Here is a 17,794-nt window from a genome sequence, read left to right as displayed (position 1 = left end):
AGCAGTGGCAGAATGGGGAACCTTCATGCTGTTGAAATGTTACCTTCGTGCTAACGTTGTCTTCTGTGAACCTCTGAGCAAAGGGTAATTCAGGCTTGTCCTACACAGAACTATTAATTTTGCTGGATTTCTTCCTCTGAAGTGTGTGGATGACAGCAACAGGAGGACGTGAGGATTAGCAGCTATCTGTAGTGCATCTAGCACGGTGTGGTGTATGGAGACAATTTTGTTCCTTTCCTCCTTTCCTGTCACTGGCTTCCTTCAGGGATTCCTTAGTGATCAGGGCTCTGAGACAGAAGTGCTGTCCACAGATACTGCTAAGGGCTGTTTTGATTTCTTCCCCACCAGTTGGTTACATCATTCTGTTGATGCACTTGTGTTCTCGTTCCACTCTGATGGAGCCTAGAGAGGTTTATCAAGGCCAAAGGTAACATTTGGGCTTAAAAGATCAGAGTAGTATTCGGTGTATTTTTATTATCAGCACTGGAGAAGCAGTGAGCCTGTGCCAGTATCTACAGAGGTTTGCTTCCCCACTGCAAGTGAAAAATGAGAGCCCTTTCAAGTTGGTTCTAAATCTGTTTATCACGAGAGCTTTTTTGAAGTCTTAGGTTTATTCTGTCCTACAATGCCTTCTTAGAAGGAAGTGTAGCAATGAAACCTGATGTCTCATCTGACGAAGACTTGCAGATGAGTTGACCTGAAGCACAAACAGTCCGACAAAGGGACAGCTGCCTCAAGCATGACAGGCAGATGCTCTTTCCATATTCTATTTGCTCTTCACTAGGACTCTAAAGTTCTCTAAAATTTAGTGAGACCACTCTTTTGTGCCTTTTGAACAGGAAGAATTTGCCATAGCACTCAGATAAAGTAATAGCTTCATCTGTTCATCCTGTTCTTATAGAAAATTAACCTCCCTTCAGCCTCCCCACTCCTCAAAAATGCTGGCCCTTGGGTTACAATTCATGTTCTCTTCAGCCTCCTTTGCATTACTGCTCCAATATGCGAACTTCTCATTTCTGTTAAATTGCTCTACTGTTTTCAAACCTGGCTTGTGCATTTCTTCTTTCAGAATCTTGTTCACTGTTTAGAAACCAATCCTGGACTCTTCTCCACTAGTCCTTTGCTCCAATGCTATCAGTATAGCAGGCATTAGAGGAGAAAGGCCCCGAGAGACTATATCAGGATGGCATAGTACATTTGCTGATTCGGCTCTATAATGAAATAGGATAGTTAGGATTGCCAATTGTAAGGATCACATAAGCTTTAGCATTTTGAGTTTTTTTTTTTTTTTTTTTAAGTTTATTTATTTTTGAGAGAGCTCTCGCTCTTCCTGGCACGAGCCAGGAAGGGGCAGAGTGAGAGGGAGACACAGAATCCGAAGCAGGCTCCCAGCTCCACATGGTCAGCATAGAGCCTGATGTGGGGCTTGAACTCACAAAACTGTGAGATCCTGACCTGAGCCAAAGTTGGATGCTCAACCGACTGAGCCACCGAGGCTCCCCAAGAATCTTGAATTCTTTTTTTTTTTTTTTTCCAACGTTTATTTATTTTTGCGACAGAGAGAGACAGAGCATGAACGGGGGAGGGGCAGAGAGAGAGGGAGACACAGAATCAGAAACAGGCTCCAGGCTCTGAGCCATCAGCCCAGAGCCTGACGCGGGGCTCGAACTCCCGGACCGCGAGATCGTGACCTGGCTGAAGTCAGACGCTTAACTGACTGCGCCGCCCAGGCGCCCCGAATCTTGAATTCTTAATCACTTAAAAGTTATGGCAGCAGAATTTAAAGGTACTACTTGCAGCAGAGATTGCTAGCTGTCCACCAAAATCCTTTCTCCTCTTCTGGACAGAAGTTAGATCTGATTTGCTGACCAGTACCATGTGAGCAGGTATGATGTACCACTTGTGGGCCAAGGCCTTTAAAAGTAGACATTTGCCTTCTCAGGGCTTTCTTCCTCTCTTGCTGCCTTGATCCTGGGGAGACCCAACCTCAGCCATACAAATGGCAAAGCCCTAATTATGGCAGAGCCACAAGCCAGGAGCTTGGTCTCTGAATCGTTGCACGAAGGAAAGCCTCCTGCTGACCTACAATATCCACCCTGGATGTTAAAGGAACAAGAAACCAATTTACTGTGTTTGAGCCATTGTTTGGGGGAAGGTTAGTTACAGCAGTTAAGCCTACTCCAACAACCTTATTTAAAAGAATAGTATGGGGGTGCATTGGTGGCTTAGTTGAGCGTCTGACTCCGTCTCAGCTCAGGTCTTGATCTCAGGGTCGTGAGTTCAAGCCCCACATTGGGCTCCACACTGGGCAGAAGCCTACTTAAAAACAAAAAGTATGAATTATGTTTATGCACAAAGGTCAAGCAAAGATGGAGTAGTCAAGCCTGGGAAGTGGGGTGGGGACTTTCACCATTGGACACTTCCCTTATAAATTTTATAAAAATTTTCTATTACCAGTAAGGAAAGAAAACAATGAAAACAGCAACACAGTGCTGGTACAGATTTTACTTGATGTGGGAATAGTTCCTTGACCCTTGTCCCCCCCCCAGTCCCTGCTGAATTTCCTTTCATTCCCTTAACAGTTCTTGTCCTTAGTCCTTGCCTGGCACTTTTGGAACATAAAGAGCAGAACTCAGGCAGGGCCTTTCAGGATATTAATCCCTTCAGGGGGTCTGGTCCTCAGCTTTGTGGACCCAGGAATAGGAGAGTTCGTTTTGCTTAAATTTTATTATTGAAGTATAGTGACACACAATATTAATTTCAGGTACACAACATAGTGATTTGACAATTCTGTACATCCACTGTACATCTGTGATAAGCATAGTTCCCACTGGGCAGCAAACATTAATGTATTATTGACTGTTTTCCCTATGCTGTACTTTTAATCTCTATGGCTTATTTTATAACGAAGTTTGTACCCCTTATTTCCCTTCACCTACTTTGTTCATCCCTCCACCCCCTCCCTCTGGCAACTATCAGTTTGTTCTCTATTTGAGTCTGCTTCTGTGTTTTAGATTCCATATACAAGTGAAGTCATATGATATGATCTGACATTTCATTTAGCATAATGCTCATTAAGTCTGTCCATGTTGTTGCAAAGGGCAAGGTTTCATTTTTTATGGCTAGCATGTCATTGTATGTGTATATATATGCACCTCATCTTTACCCGTTCATCTGTGAATGGACACTTAGGTTGTCTTGGCTATTGTAAAAATGCTGTGGTGAACATAGGAGTGCATGTGTCTTTTCAAATTGGTTAGGAACAGAAATCTAGATATGTGTGGAGTTTATCAGGCTTTCCAACCCAGAGACCCCTGTTAACCATGATGTATAAACCAAAATGCCCAATCAAAATTATGATGAGCAACAGTCCCTCCAATATCCACTGTTAGGAGGCCCTCTTGCTGGTATGAGGGCAACAGGGAAACTAAGTGAATAACCAGAGCAGGCTGTTTGGTGAGTAAGGGAGAGCAAATGGGAGTTGGATAATCTTAGAAGAACCCACTCTCTGGGCTGTGAATTAATCTGGTGATCCGCATCATGGAGTTGCATACTTAATAAGCAAAATCCTTTTATGAAATTGAGTCTGTCTTCCTTGGAGAGTATTCTTTAAGACTGCCAAATTCTCTTAAGGTTCCTCTATAGGCTTTCTGCAGCTTTTTTCTCCTAAGTCAGTAACAACGAGCTGAGTTCTGTATTGTCATACTTATGAGTCTACAAGTTCCTTGACTGGACTTGTATGTTCCCCAAGTTGTCACTTATCCACTGGGTTGATTCCTATGTATTTATTTGTCCTGTGAATAGTAAGTGAGTTAAAGTAGTCTTCAAAAGTTGGTTAATATTAATATTATTTAAGTAGATAGTAAACCTTTTCTAATTGTATACCTAATATTATAAAACACCAGACATGCCCTGATGTCTTATACCTATTAAGAACTTAAATCCTAGAAGTGGCAGAGGGGGTGCAGATATAAACACGGATATAGCAAGTATAGGCACGGACATTCAAAATCTGTCCAGCCCAAGACTGTTGCCAATAGCAAGACTTGATACTGACTTAAAAGTTAGTCAAAGCTTCTATTAAATCTAAACTGTGCTCCTATACTGAAATCTTATAAAGTGCTTATCCCTAACGGCTTTTTCTTTTTAAAAGATTTTTATAGATGTTTTATATGGTCATATTTTTTATCTTGTATCCCAATGGCTTTGGCTTATCATATTCTTCTGCCTTTAGTATTTTCTCTTTAAGTTTTCCAGATCTTCTCTGGGTGTTTTTATAGGATTAAAGTGCAATGAACAAAAGATACATACAGAATTCTGCAGCTGTAGGTGTATCATAATTTTGGAAATAGGGTAAAGTTTTCTATTTTGCTTCCAATATCCCTTTTAGTAGTGATCCTCTGGTTGGCCTTATGTTACAGGCTGTTGGTTCTCAAATTTTTACATTTTCTCAGTTGTTTGCTTTCAATAGAGAATGGGCTCAAAAAGTAAAGCTCAAAACTGTACAGTTTAAATTCAAGATGGGTCCGTGCTGGTCTAATCCAAATCTTTAACACCAATCTCTTCCAGAATTACTATCCTGTGACCATTTCCCCTTCACCGCCCTTACCTAGTCTCCAGTTTGAGAAGCAGGGCCTTAAGAATACAATCTATGGTAACATTATGTTCTCTGATAGTTCAGATCTGTTCATGATAGAGTTGGATTACTTAGTCCTAAGCCTTTATGGCATCCAACCAGTTTATTAAGTGGTTACATGGCAAGACTGGTACTTACCATAACGTAAAAATTAACATATAATGACTGGTGTCATAATTCTTTGGAAAATGTGGAATCTAAGAGCAAAAATATTATAGTATATTGTCAGAATATACCACTATTTCAAAATGGAAAAAAAAATTTTTTTAAGGATTTAATTTTTTTTTTTTAATTTTTTTTTCAACTTTTTTTTTATTTATTTATGGGACAGACAGAGACAGAACATGAACGGGGGAGGAGCAGAGACAGAGGGAGACACAGAATCGGAAACAGGCTCCAGGCTCGAGCCATCAGCCCAGAGCCCGACGCGGGGCTCGAACTCACGGACCGCGAGATCGTGACCTGGCTAAAGTCGGACGCTTAACCGACTGCGCCACCCAGGCGCCCCAAGGATTTAATTTTTAATCTCTGCACCCAACGTGGGGCTCAAACCCACAACTCCAAGATCAAGACTGGCATGCCGCTCTGACTGAGCCAGCCAGGTGCTCTCCCCCCCAAAACATTTTTAAGATAAGTCTGTGCTTTTATTGGTCAAAGAGGCTACTTGAGGGGGATTAAGCCAGAGGAGTGGGTGGCCCGGATGCTGGGGCCCCACGTTCATGGGCTTGTAGGTAGGGGAGAACTCCCACAGGTGATGGCTGATCATCTTGGGCTTGATATCCACCTGGGGAAGGCCTTGCTGTTGTAGATGCCCGCCATCTTGCGTGGGACGTTGCTATCCAGCAGGTGTGTGTATTCACCATCTCTGGCTTGTCTGTGGGCGGTGCCTCCTGGTTGTCTCTGCAGGGACACTGGGAGCAAATGCTGCTTCCACTGCTGTCACCGAGTCAGCTGCTCGGAGGATGTGTCCAGCAGCTGGTCTAGGTGTATGCTGTAGCAGGTAAACCTGTGAGACGTTTGCTGCTCCTCCATTTCCACCAACCTGTGTTTTTTACAAAAAGTCTCACTAGTGTTTTTAACATTTGTTTTTTGAGAGTGTGCGAGCAGAGGATCTGAAGCAGGGCCCCCACTGACAGGCTGACAGCAGCGAGCTTGATGTGGGGCTTGAACTCATGAACTGTGAGATCATGACCTGAGTCAAAGTCAGACACTCAACGGATTGAGCCACCCAGGTGCTCAGTTCTTAAAGAGAAGGGATCAAAAGGGATTCTTTGGGAAACCGTAGTCAAGAATATATGTTTTAGGGGTAGGTGGCCTGAATTTGGGTCCTGCTTCTGCCACTCAGCAGCTCTGTGATTTTGGGACCTTCCATTTTTTCATCTATAGAACAGCATGATTTTAGTGGTCTAATAGGATAGTTATGAGTTTAAGAATTTTTGTCAAGCAATTAAAACGTTGCCTAGGATGTTGGTAACAAAGACCTTTCTCTTTTAGGATGCTTTAGGTCCTCAGATTGGCCTTTTATTAAAAAAAAAAAAGTTTATAGTATGAAAATTACTATGTATGTATTTTTGCTCTAAATTAATAGTACTTAATTTTCTTTAAATTCTATTGGTTCATATTGGTATTTTACTTTCACTTTATAACTCTGGGATATGAGGTTTAATTGCTACTAATTTTGTGATTGTTAGGTTAAGTCAGTGAACATTTCTGGGCTTCATTTTCCATAACCCAGCTTTTTTTGTCTGCAAAATGGTGTTCCTAATAGGATTTACCCCACAGGATTGCTGGGAGGACTGAGATAATCATGTGACAGTCCTGCCACAGTCATGTGACATTTTGAGTTTTACTGTGGCAAAATGAGTGTGATGTGTGCACTTTGTCACAAGTTCTTATTTGTGGCCCAGGCCAGTAAAAGTTGGAATAATGTATACAATTAATCTTGTCATCCCCAATTTGTTCCCAGGCTGCCGCCTGAAAGATTTTGGAGATTTGAGTTTTACTCCAGTCCCTAAAGATGATCTCTACAACAACCTGATTGTGAATCCTCGCTCAGTGGGCCTTGCCAACCAGGAATTGGCTGAGGTGGTTAGTAGAGCTGTGTCAGGTGGCTACAGCTGTGTCACAGTGGGAGGAGACCACAGGTAAGCTGGGATCCAGGGTGGTGGAGGAGCTGGATAGTATGGTGTTTGTGGTCTAATGAGTTAGCTTGTCTACTTCCTCACTTAAAAGTAAAATACCCTTCAGAATTTTGAAGCTATGACGTGCATAATAGTATCTTATGGCTTTCACTGTAGGACACATTGTGTAGTATGAGGACAAGTTCAGAGATAGACAATCAAAGTTTTTAGAAACATGCTTCTCTCTTGAACTGTCTTATGACTTTCATTTGGCTATTCGAGAGAATTGGAAGGATACATTAGTAGGCTCAATTGTTTTAAGCAGTTTTGCAAATATGTTCAGGTTCTCCACTTGCCATGTGAGTATGTTTTCTACCTTCAGAGTATGGACTCTAGGATCCTTCTCTTAGTGAATCAGCATGTACTTTATTGAGCACTGCTTGATGTCTTCTCAAGTAGTGCTAGGGACTGTGGGAATTGTGATTTATTAAGACTAGATGAAATAAAATAAACATGGGATTAAAATAAAATATTGAATTATACAGAATTTGAGAGAAAGAAGAGATCCTTCTGGGCCAGAGCAGTCCTATTTGAGCTAAGTGATGAAGGTTTTTGGCAGAAAGAAAAAAGGCATTAAAGTACTATGAGTACTGAGCACTTCATATAGATCTCATGATTAATCTTCATGATAACGCCATGAAGCAGATACAGTTTTACCTAATCTGTTAGGAACACTGAGGGACAGAGGTCAGATAATTTATCCAACTTCTAGAGCCAGGAAGTAGCAGAGGTGAGATTCAAATTCAGAGGGCAAATTCTGAAGGCAATTAGCTTTTCTTTTGAGAGTCAATCTAGCAACTTCCCCTGAGGTGCACACAGAGCTTTTCAGATCTCTTAACAGAAGTTGAATCTTTGTTACAACTGGAAATGCAGGTAGATCTCATTAGGAATAAAATCTCAGGTAGAATAAGACAGTAGCTAGGTTTTCTACAGTGATCCAGTTAAATCAACCAGAGGGTGGGCCTTCTTCCTTTTAGCTCAGTGTTATCTCTTGAAGTTCATTTATATTGACTTTCTTTTGGTTGTCTATTTGGGAACTGCTTATCAAGGTGATCATCATAATGTTTGGCTTTTCTTTTTTCTGTAGTTATCTACATTGCAGCCCTTTTCACTGTTCCTGATTTTTCTGTTCAGTGCTAAAACTAAGGCTATCTGGAAGATTCTAGAAAGGAAGGGAGGAGTGTACATATTGAACAGCTACTGAACATTTTAAAGGAAGGAGGCATCTTTAGGTCACCCTGTTCCATTTACACGATATAAACTATGGTCTTAGACATCAAACTATCTCTGACTTAAGCCAAGATTATTATCCCTTTCAGAAAAGGAAACTGTCTAGAAAAACTAGATAACCTGTGCTAGATCACAGCTTTCTGGAAAACAAACAAACAAACAAACAAACAGTAAAGCCCACCACTTTTCACACTAGACCATGCTATCGCGCAAAAAGTCCCTTTGTGGGGCATGGAGCTTAAAATGTTGTCTCATGCTATACTGACCAAGAAGGATAGCTGTACTTAGTTCCTAAAATGCATAAGCTGCACTTCCCATCTATGTCAAATTCTTTGGTTACTGGGAAGCTGGGCAGCTTTCCAACCACGATTTCATCAGCTGTATTCCTACAATGGAAACAGGACAATTAGCCCATGTACACAGAGTCCCAGGACAAGGAAAGGCAAAAAACACTGATACTTGAATGTCATGCTAATAGATAGAAGATAACATGCAAATAAATGTTTATTTAGTGATCTGATAAATGAGATCTTTAATTGGGTTCCCCTGTTAATGTCTTTAGCAATTTTGACTTTTCCTTTGAGGAAGTAGCACATAATCTTTCTACAAAGCTATAATGCTAATTTTTATCCTTAAAAAGTTAATAGAACTGTCTTTTTTTTTCTTTCTCTTTTTTTAAAATTTTTTTTTTCAACGTTTATTTTATTTTTGGGACAGAGAGAGACAGAGCATGAACGGGGGAGGGGCAGAGAGAGAGGGAGACACAGAATCGGAAACAGGCTCCAGGCTCTGAGCCATCAGCCCAGAGCCTGACGCGGGGCTCGAACTCACTGACCGCAAGATCGTGACCTGGCTGAAGTCGGACGCTTAACCGACTGCGCCACCCAGGTGCCCCTTTTTTTTCTTTAACTGATTCTTTGAAAGTAATAATTAGATCTCCCTGGTCTTCCTTAAGTATTAAGAAATATTTGTGAGTTGTTACATATAGAACATACCACTTAACTGGATTTCATTCATTGAACAAATATGTAAGGTCCTTTTCTGGGCCAGGACTAATATCAAATTTTAGGGAAAGCAATGATCTCTGTCAAACTAGAATGATAAGCAGTCAACAAATTTTGAATCTTTGGAACCTTCCACTTCTCCTTAACTCACTCAAGGTTAATCTTTGGGAACTATAGGCCGAGGACTGTTGATCATCCAAATCCAGCCGCAGTCTGGGGCCCTGACTTTGCCCTGAGGACAAAGTGTGAACTGCACTGACATGAGGATATTTGTTACTGGTGATGTTTGCCAAGCAGAGGGCCTCGATTATCATGTTTGTTTCTTGTAGCCTGGCAATTGGTACCATTAGTGGCCACGCCCGACATTGCCCAGACCTTTGTGTGATCTGGGTTGATGCCCATGCTGACATCAATACACCCCTCACCACTTCATCTGGAAATCTCCATGGACAGCCAGTTTCATTTCTCCTCAGAGAACTACAGGACAAGGTTAGTGGGCTGAAATGAAAAAGAAAATTGAATTGCTTGCATGGATTATGCTGGGGCTTTGAGGAACTAGTTCAATACGATTTCTGTGAAGGATGGGCTGATGGTGGTGGTAGAAATGTTTAGTATTCCTTCATTTGTTCATCAAAATTATTACGGGCTAGGCAGTCTACTAGATGCTAGGGATATAAAGAGGACCAGGATATGGTCCCTGCTCTGAGGGAGGGTGTGTGTGTGTCATAATCTTGCAAGAAAGGAAAGTGGCATAACTCTAGTGATTGATATACCTATAGCACGAGGACTTCTTGGTTAGAGGTCCCCAGTCCTGCTTCACTCTCAGATCCACTGGTCCAGAGGAAAGTAAAATTATGATTACCTCTAGGTAATATTTTCCTAGGTGGTTTAGAAAACATGGGAGTCTATATTAGGTATAGACTAGAATCTGTGTATCCTTCCCCTCAGTGAGGGACCAAGTTAAAGCAGGATAGTACAAAAGTTATTCATTAGGCAGAATTCCTGTTTTGGCTGTAGGCAACATAAGATGGCAACTGGGTTTTGTTTCAAGAACCATTCTGTAAACAATTCAGTAATGTACAAAGGGGTGAAAAAGGGCTAATCAGCAGTGTTCCTGTTATTTAGGTAAGTTAATGAGAAACCGTGGCTACCTTAGAATTTTTTTTTTTATTCCAGGAAATTTGTGTTCTTCAGCTGCCTGCCTTCTGAATCATTTCTACTTCTATCAGTTCTTTCCCAGTGCATGTGTGTCTTGTGCTGCTTTAAGCATATCTTGTAGGTAGGAGGAGAAAGCAGCCTGCATACATTGAGAAGCACACAGTAATTATCTTGGTCAGACCAAGAATCCTTGATGAGTCTTGTCCATTCCTCTTTTGACAGGTACCACAACTCCCAGGATTTTCTTGGATCAAACCTTGTATCTCTTCGCCAAGTATCGTGTATATTGGTCTGAGAGATGTGGACCCTCCTGAACAGTAAGTTGATACATTGGGGTTAAGCTTTGGGCCTGTCTCAGATATTTATGTTCCTTTTGATAGGTTGTTCCTTGCCTTAACCTGTTGTAGGTCACTATAGAGACAGACTCACCCCCAATCCCACCCCAACAAGGATTTGATTAAAAATGCTCTTTAAACTAAGGACTCCTTCCTTTATATCTCATCCAGTTTTATTTTAAAGAATTATGATATCCAGTATTTTTCCATGAGAGACATAGATCGACTTGGTATCCAGAAGGTTATGGAACAGACATTTGATCTGCTAATTGGCAAGTAAGTAACTACAGTGGATGTCTACTTCCAAAGGGAAAAGTCCCAAAGGGAATAGGGAAGACTCCCAATGAACAACACACTTTAGCCCATGTCTTGAGGATAGCAGCTTTTTTTAAAATAAAAGCAAAATATGTACACATACAAAAAAATTCAAATAATTTGGAAAGGCAGAATATGAAACATAGGTCATATTCTTCCTCTGGGATTGGGAGGGGGTTTCCTTGAAGTCATTGCCCAGCTCCTCTGTCTCTCATGAAGTTTTTTTTAAGTCCATTTTTAAGTCTTATCTTTTGAGATGAGAAGTGTTTGTTCAACTGTTCCATTCTTTCCTAAGCTCACAATTGCTTCATCTGAAAGTTTTATATTGAGCAAATCTTGACAGTATAGCTAGAAAGATGGCAGATGAATGCCAATAGATGCTAATTATAAGGGCATTTCCTCAGTGTGGAGTCTTTATTTCCAGGTGATTAATGGCATACTATCAGGTAGCAATTACATTTCTTAAGCTGTTAAGAAATTTAGTTATCTAGCATATATGTGTTGTATGCTAGTTTCTACTCTTGGAAACCAGGGTGAAACTGAAATTAGAATTGGGTGATAAGATTATAGACCTCAAATCAATTAAGTTCAGCTGCTATTATATGGAGAGACTGAGCAACTGTAACCTAGATCAATCTAGGAAAAGTGAAGAATTCCCTCTATTGACAGTTGTTAATGTGAATGGCTCTAATGCCTAGGTTAAGTCATAAGTATAAACTGCAGTTAATCTGTCTGAGGCACACAAATGGCAAAATTATGACGTGGCGTGTAGAAAGCTAATATAGTAATACACAGTAACATCCAGAATAGGAAACCTGGAAATCTGCTGTATTAGCAAAGTACCAGGACTAACAGCAACAAAATCAAGGAACTAAGACTGTAGGAAGGATCAATGTCCAAGTACACCCAAATGACTATTCTCTTATCCTCTTCCTCTCAAGAAGACAAAGGCCAATCCATCTGAGTTTTGATATTGATGCATTTGACCCTACACTGGCTCCAGCCACAGGAACCCCTGTTGTAGGAGGACTGACCTATCGAGAAGGCATGTACATTACTGAAGAAATACACAATACAGGTAAGAAGTGATCATCCTGTTAACTATGGAAATATGCTGACCTCTAACATGCCAAAAGATTTTCTTCTATTCCATGCCATTACAGATACGATATTTCTTAAACTTTTATAACTGAAAGTCAATTGGTCAGGCTAATAAGGGATGGTCATTTATAGGCATATTTTGACTTGGATCATAGCAAAATATGCGAAGGTAATACTGAATAACCTGCCAAACTGATATAGTCCTTTGCATCTGAATTGTCTAAAGGCTAAGATTAAAAAGCAAGGCCAAGTAGCTATAATTTTTACCCTGACATTAAAAGTTAGTTCACTTGGAATTAAGAAGGTAAAGGGGCGCCTGGGTGGCGCAGTCAGTTAAGCGTCCGACTTCAGCCAGGTCCCGATCTCGCGGTCCGTGAGTTCGAGCCCCGCGTCGGGCTCTGGGCTGATGGCTCAGAGCCTGGAGCCTGTTTCCGATTCTGTGTCTCCCTCTCTCTCTGCCCCTCCCCCGTTCATGCTCTGTCTCTCTCTGTCCCAAAAATAAATAAACGTTGAAAAAAAAATTTTTTTTAAAAAGAAGGTAGAGTTAAACCTTCTGGAAGGTAGTTTAAAGATGGACAATATCTTGGGTCCTTTCATATAGGATAAGCCTTATACTAGAGCTTGATAGTTTATTTTTTAAACTTTTAAAAAAAAATTTTTTTTTCTTTTTAACGTTTATTGATTTTTGAGACAGAGAGAGACAGAGCATGAACGGGGGAGGGTCAGAGAGAGGGAGACACAGAATCTGAAACAGGCTCCAGGCTCTGAGCTGTCAGCACAGAGCCCAATGCGGAGCTCGAACTCACGGACCGCGAGATCATGACCTGAGCCGAAGTCGGACGCTTAACTGACTGAGCCACCCAGGCGCCCCTTTAAAAATTTTTTTTTAAAGCTTATTTATTTTGAGAGCGATCAAGACAGCTCAAGTGAGGGATGGACAGAGAGAGGAGAGAGAATCCCAAGCAGGCTCTGCACTGCCAGCACAGAGCCAACACAGGGCTCATGACCTGAGCAGAAACCAAGAGTCGGACACTTAACCTACTAAGCCACCCAGGTGCCCCTATTTATGTTTTAAAGTTTAATTATTTGAGAGAGGGAGGGAGGGAGGGGTGGAGAGAGAGAATACCAAGCAGGCTCCACACTGTCAGTGCAGAACCTGATGTGGGGCTCAATCTCACAAAGTGTGAGATCACAGCCTGAGCCAAAATCAAGACTTGGAGGCTCAACTGAGCCACCCAGATCCCCCTATTTCTAATTGCTCAAACCCTCTGGATTACTTCTGGGCTACAAAGTTTCCGGTTTAGTCAGTGGAAATCAGACACACAAATCATCAGAGACCCAGATGCTTGCACAGGAACTGGTGGAAATGCTGCAGTAACATGCCTGCTCATTTCAGTTTTGCATTGAACTACACATTGCTAATAAAGGATTGTACGCTGAACAAATGTAATGGCACCGAGCAGGTCATGTACTATACTATAGTATCAATAAAGCAGTAGGTATATACACCCATGTTTCCAGGCTTCATGGCCACCCTAAGTGGCCTAAGTATACTGATACTTGTATTCTCCAATACTAGTCTGTTCAAATGACTTGAAGAGGTAGATTAACTTCACCCAGAATAACAACAAAAAAGTTTACCTCAAAGAAGTGGGGCCTGTGTGTTGGGGATGGGGAGTAGAAGGCATGTCTGGGTAGGTTCTTCGGGTTTACTCTTCCCTTCTCAAACCCTTTAGTACAAGTTCTTCAGCCCTCACAGAAGGTAACAAGTCCAGATTAAAGTATGGCCAAGTCTTCCCTTGACTAAGCGCAAGATACTGGGTCAGTACCATGGGAGACCTAAACATCTTGTCAGACATGATACCTGCCCTTAACCTGCAGGGGTGAGACTAAGATCTGCCCTAATAACTATGCTTCAGGGCATGTGGTGCCTTAAGAGATAAAACGTCAGAGTTCAAAAGGGGGGAACAGCTCAAAAGATCTCTTCATACAACTACACACAGACATCTGGAAGGTTCCTAGTAATACTGGACATGGCACATATTTTCCCAACAAGTAGGCTGAAAAATCCTACCTCCTCCCCACAGGCTCTTTCCTCATCTCATACAGAAAACCTGACAGCTATGCCTATTCTGTTAGTTGAAGAGGGATGATTGATTTTAATCTTACTCTAGTATACAGTGTTTGAACTTCATGCCCAAGAAGATGAGGTAGGTATAAGGGGTTCCTTGACCGTAGGTAATTTTAATAGTAGAAAATTACTTTTTACCTTGGCCTGTTCTATCTAGTAGGACGACCCTCACTGAAAAGAGCAGCTAGGGAATCTTCTAAGGTTTTGTCATGCTTTGTTCTTTCAGGATTGCTGTCAGCACTGGATCTTGTTGAAGTCAATCCTCAGCTGGCTGCTTCAGAGGAAGAGGCCAAGGCTACTGCAGGCCTGGCAGTGGATGTGATTGCTTCCAGTTTTGGTCAGACAAGGGAGGGAGGGCACATTGTCTATGACCAACTTCCTACTCCCAGTTCACCAGATGAATCAGAAAGTGAAGAACGTGTGAGAATTTAGGAACTTTGTGTGCTGACACGTTTGTCATGATGGGCATTCCAGAATTATGAGGCATTTGAGGACACATATACTAAATGGTTGTCTGGGTCAATATTGCCTTAATGAGAACATTTGCACATTCTCACAATTGTAAAGTTTCCTTTCCCTCTCCATTTTGGTGACCAATACTACTGTAAATTTGTGGGGGTTTTTTTGTTTGTTTTTGCAGTTCACAGGCTATTAATATGTTGGAGTACTATGTAAATTTAAAGGAGTCATAAACAGCATTTATTACCTTGGTATATCATACTGGTCTTGTTGCTGTTCCTTCACAGTAAAGTGGTTTTCCATCTTCCCTCCCTTCTCCCAGTCTAGCTACACAGTGCATCCTTGAACCATTACCTTACAGCAGCACTCCGCTTATTCCCCATCCCTAACACCATTCATTCACAGGGTCAAAGTTCTGGTCCGCAAACCCTTCCCTCTAGGAAGTTCAATGCTTGTGAAAGAATTTGTAATAAACCAGACCCCCTAGGATGGCCAGCTCCAGTAAGATGACGATGGAAAGTAGCAGCTTGTTGGTTGTCACTCTACAAAGAGAAGCAAAGCAGGGAACAGTCAGAAGCCTGGATGTCCTTATTTCTGTCCATTTGTAATACTGAGGAGTTTGACCCTCAGGCTGAGGCTAGATACTGTGAGACAGATTGAAATTTTGTTTGATCACATAGCCACTGAAGTTAGTGTATATATAAGGTTCCTTCAAGTGACATCTTGAAAGCTTTTTTCAACTGTAATTTAGGGATAACACTACCTCACGGAAATGTTGAAAATTGTGACAACAGATACCAAAGCATAAAAATGGTTTCTTGATTCTAAAATGTTTTCAAATAGTTACTTTCTCACTTTAAGAATAGCTTTCCTAGAGGCATCTGGCTGGCTCAGTAGGAAAAAGATGTGACTCTTGATCTTGGGGTTTTGAGTTCAAGCCCCATGTTGGGTATAGAGACTACTTAAATAAAACTTTAAAGGCTTTTTTTTTTTTTTTAATTTTTTTTTTTCAACGTTTATTCACTTTTGGGACAGAGAGAGACCGAGCATGAACAGGAGAGGGGCAGAGAGAGAGGGAGACACAGAATCGGAACCAGGCTCCAGGCTCTGAGCCATCTGCCCAGAGGCCGATGCGGGGCTCGAACTCACGGACCGCGAGATCGTGACCTGGCTGAAGTCGGACGCTTAACCGACTGTGCCACCCAGGCGCCCCTAAAGGCTTTTCTAGGAGAGCTAGTGTTTATTAAATATGAAAGAGGTCTTTTTTTTTTTGAGTAGGCTCAATGTCCAATATGGGGCTTGAACTCATGACCCTGAGATCAAGCGTCAGATGCTCTACCAACTGAGCCAGCCAGTCACCCTGAAAAATTATTTCTGAAATCAGGTTGAATATTTCAAAATAGCAGAAATATAATACCACTATCTAACTACTCTCTTCCTCCATTAACCCAAAAGGATACTTTATAAAAGCAGTAAACTTTTTGAAGCTGTTATATTACCTTTTGTTAACACAAAGAATGCAATCTCTGGTTCTTCAAGGCAACTCTAACTGAAGCTTTCCTCTGGTTTGACAAGACATTTACCACTGTTTAGGAAAATCTCACTCTACTAGTTCCCTGGCTAGGTTGTAGTTTTGTTTAGTGCACTAGGGTTTTTTTTTTTTAAGTCAACTTCTTGCTAACAGGACAGAACTCCCTGATAAGGGGCTTACTTCCATGAAGGACAAGCAGAGCCAAAAGCAACTACTAAGCAGTAGCTGTAAAAACAGTTTTCTCACCAAGTTTATACAACTATATTTCAAGGAACATGAAGCTCTATTACTCCCATGTGCTCTGAAGAATGTAAACTGGGATTAAAAGTGGACAAATTTTTGACTGCTCCAAGTCAGAGCAGCATATAATTTTAACAAAGAATTTTGTCCTGGGATATTTATACAAGATAATACTTTATTCTTTCTGCTTTATCAGGACCTTTGCAAGTCACTGTTTAATGTCTTAGAGGTAGGAGAAATTTTGTGACTTTTTAAAACTTACTTTCTGGACATTGAACGGAGAATCTTTCGACTTTTGCTCAAGTTTTCACTTGTGTTTACCAGCTGAGAAGAGAAAATAGCAATTATTTCCCCCTTTTAAAAGTAGATACCGTAGAACCTGAACATTCCTAAACTGACAGTGGGCATTAAAGGGTGTGTGCTGAAAAACCCCATCAAACCAATCTGAATGATGGCCTCTGAGTACAAGTAGAAGAAACTGGCAAGGATAAGATACTTTAGTACTCAACAAGCAGGCTTAGGAATTATTATGTCCCAAGGTTACTGTGGGGGACTCCTGGGGCCAAGCTAATCCTTCACCTTGGCTACTCAAGACAGAAAAAAGCTTCAGGTGTGCCTCACCAGTAACTGTGAAGCAACTTAAGATTTGAATTTCATCAACCAAACTCCAGGAGGGCCTCTTGAGTTAGTATTTGTTTTTGTAGGCTGGTCAATTACCACTTTTGGGATCTGATTCATTTTTTCTTTACCACTTTTACAGATGCACTGAATTGTGAAAGGAATTAATCTTTTAAAAGCCTTTAAAAAAATCATTTCCCTTTGGTTGCCTGTTGATAATCAAGATAGCTGGGGGATATTTTAACAGATGCCACCTACCATCTGTTCCCATTCCCCAGTGGCCATGGTAAGTTGATCTCAGCTCATTCCACAGCTTTTAAATTCAACCAATCCACCTGCTTTTTTCAAAAGTCAAAAACCATACAATATGTAAGCAAGTTGTCTTCTCCACAGTTTACCTTGAAATCAGTAGTTGTGAATTTTCACTGAGGATGGAAAGGCATTATTCTGATTTACTTTAAAAATGGGGATAATTGCAGCTATTAGGATATGAGAAAATCCTCTCCAATCCCCACACTGAGCTAATACTTTCCATCCAAGCCTTGCCCACAGTATCTATTCAATTTGGATGTGCCTTTTAACGTTAAGGATATAACATTCTACTGGCAAGCTGCACTATTTTTTAAATTTCTGTGCAGGTATATGGAAAGGGAGAAATGAGTTTTTCAGAACCTCTTAAGAGTGATAGAGACTCCATTGATATAGGCATTTGGTCTAAGTTGTTTCTGTTTTCTTCCCACAATGATCCAGCTTACCTTGGGTAACAGGAAAGAGTCATAGTCTAGGACTGACCCCCTCTATAAATTGTTAGTGGTACTATTTTATGACATGTGGAAAACAGCCTTGGCTCTAAATG

At 41.1% G+C, this 17,794-nt stretch overlaps 2 protein-coding genes across 4 annotated transcripts in view; one reads left to right on the top strand and one right to left on the bottom strand.

Moving 5' to 3' along the window:
- ARG2 (arginase 2) overlaps positions 1–14,803 on the top strand; it is a 32,809-nt gene extending 18,006 nt beyond the window's left edge. The window contains exons 3-8 of one of the 2 annotated variants that reach the window (XM_086709456.1): positions 6,603–6,780; positions 9,380–9,539; positions 10,431–10,525; positions 10,715–10,819; positions 11,803–11,936; positions 14,317–14,803. In XM_086709456.1, coding sequence (XP_086565582.1) covers positions 6,603–6,780; positions 9,380–9,539; positions 10,431–10,525; positions 10,715–10,819; positions 11,803–11,936; positions 14,317–14,522 — 878 coding nt within the window. In that variant the 3' untranslated portion in view covers positions 14,523–14,803. Of the gene's footprint in view, positions 1–6,602; positions 6,781–9,379; positions 9,540–10,430; positions 10,526–10,714; positions 10,820–11,799; positions 11,937–14,316 lie in introns of both variants that reach the window. The other variant, XM_086709455.1, reaches the window with a different exon arrangement.
- Positions 14,763–17,794, bottom strand: part of VTI1B (vesicle transport through interaction with t-SNAREs 1B) — a 32,296-nt gene continuing 29,264 nt past the window's right edge. Inside the window, exons 5-6 of one of the 2 annotated variants that reach the window (XM_025918493.2) lie at positions 16,583–16,644; positions 14,763–15,091 (exon numbers count right to left, since the gene is read on the bottom strand). In XM_025918493.2, the coding sequence (XP_025774278.1) occupies positions 14,995–15,091; positions 16,583–16,644 (159 nt within the window). In that variant the 3' untranslated portion in view covers positions 14,763–14,994. Of the gene's footprint in view, positions 15,092–16,582; positions 16,645–16,682; positions 17,277–17,794 lie in introns of those variants that run through there. The other variant, XM_086709461.1, reaches the window with a different exon arrangement.

This window comes from Puma concolor, chromosome B3, assembly GCF_028749965.1.
Source record: "Puma concolor isolate L17-30 chromosome B3, mPumCon1.1.hap2, whole genome shotgun sequence".
Classification (NCBI taxonomy): domain Eukaryota; kingdom Metazoa; phylum Chordata; class Mammalia; order Carnivora; family Felidae; genus Puma; species Puma concolor.
This window is presented reverse-complemented; position numbering and strand designations above follow the sequence as displayed.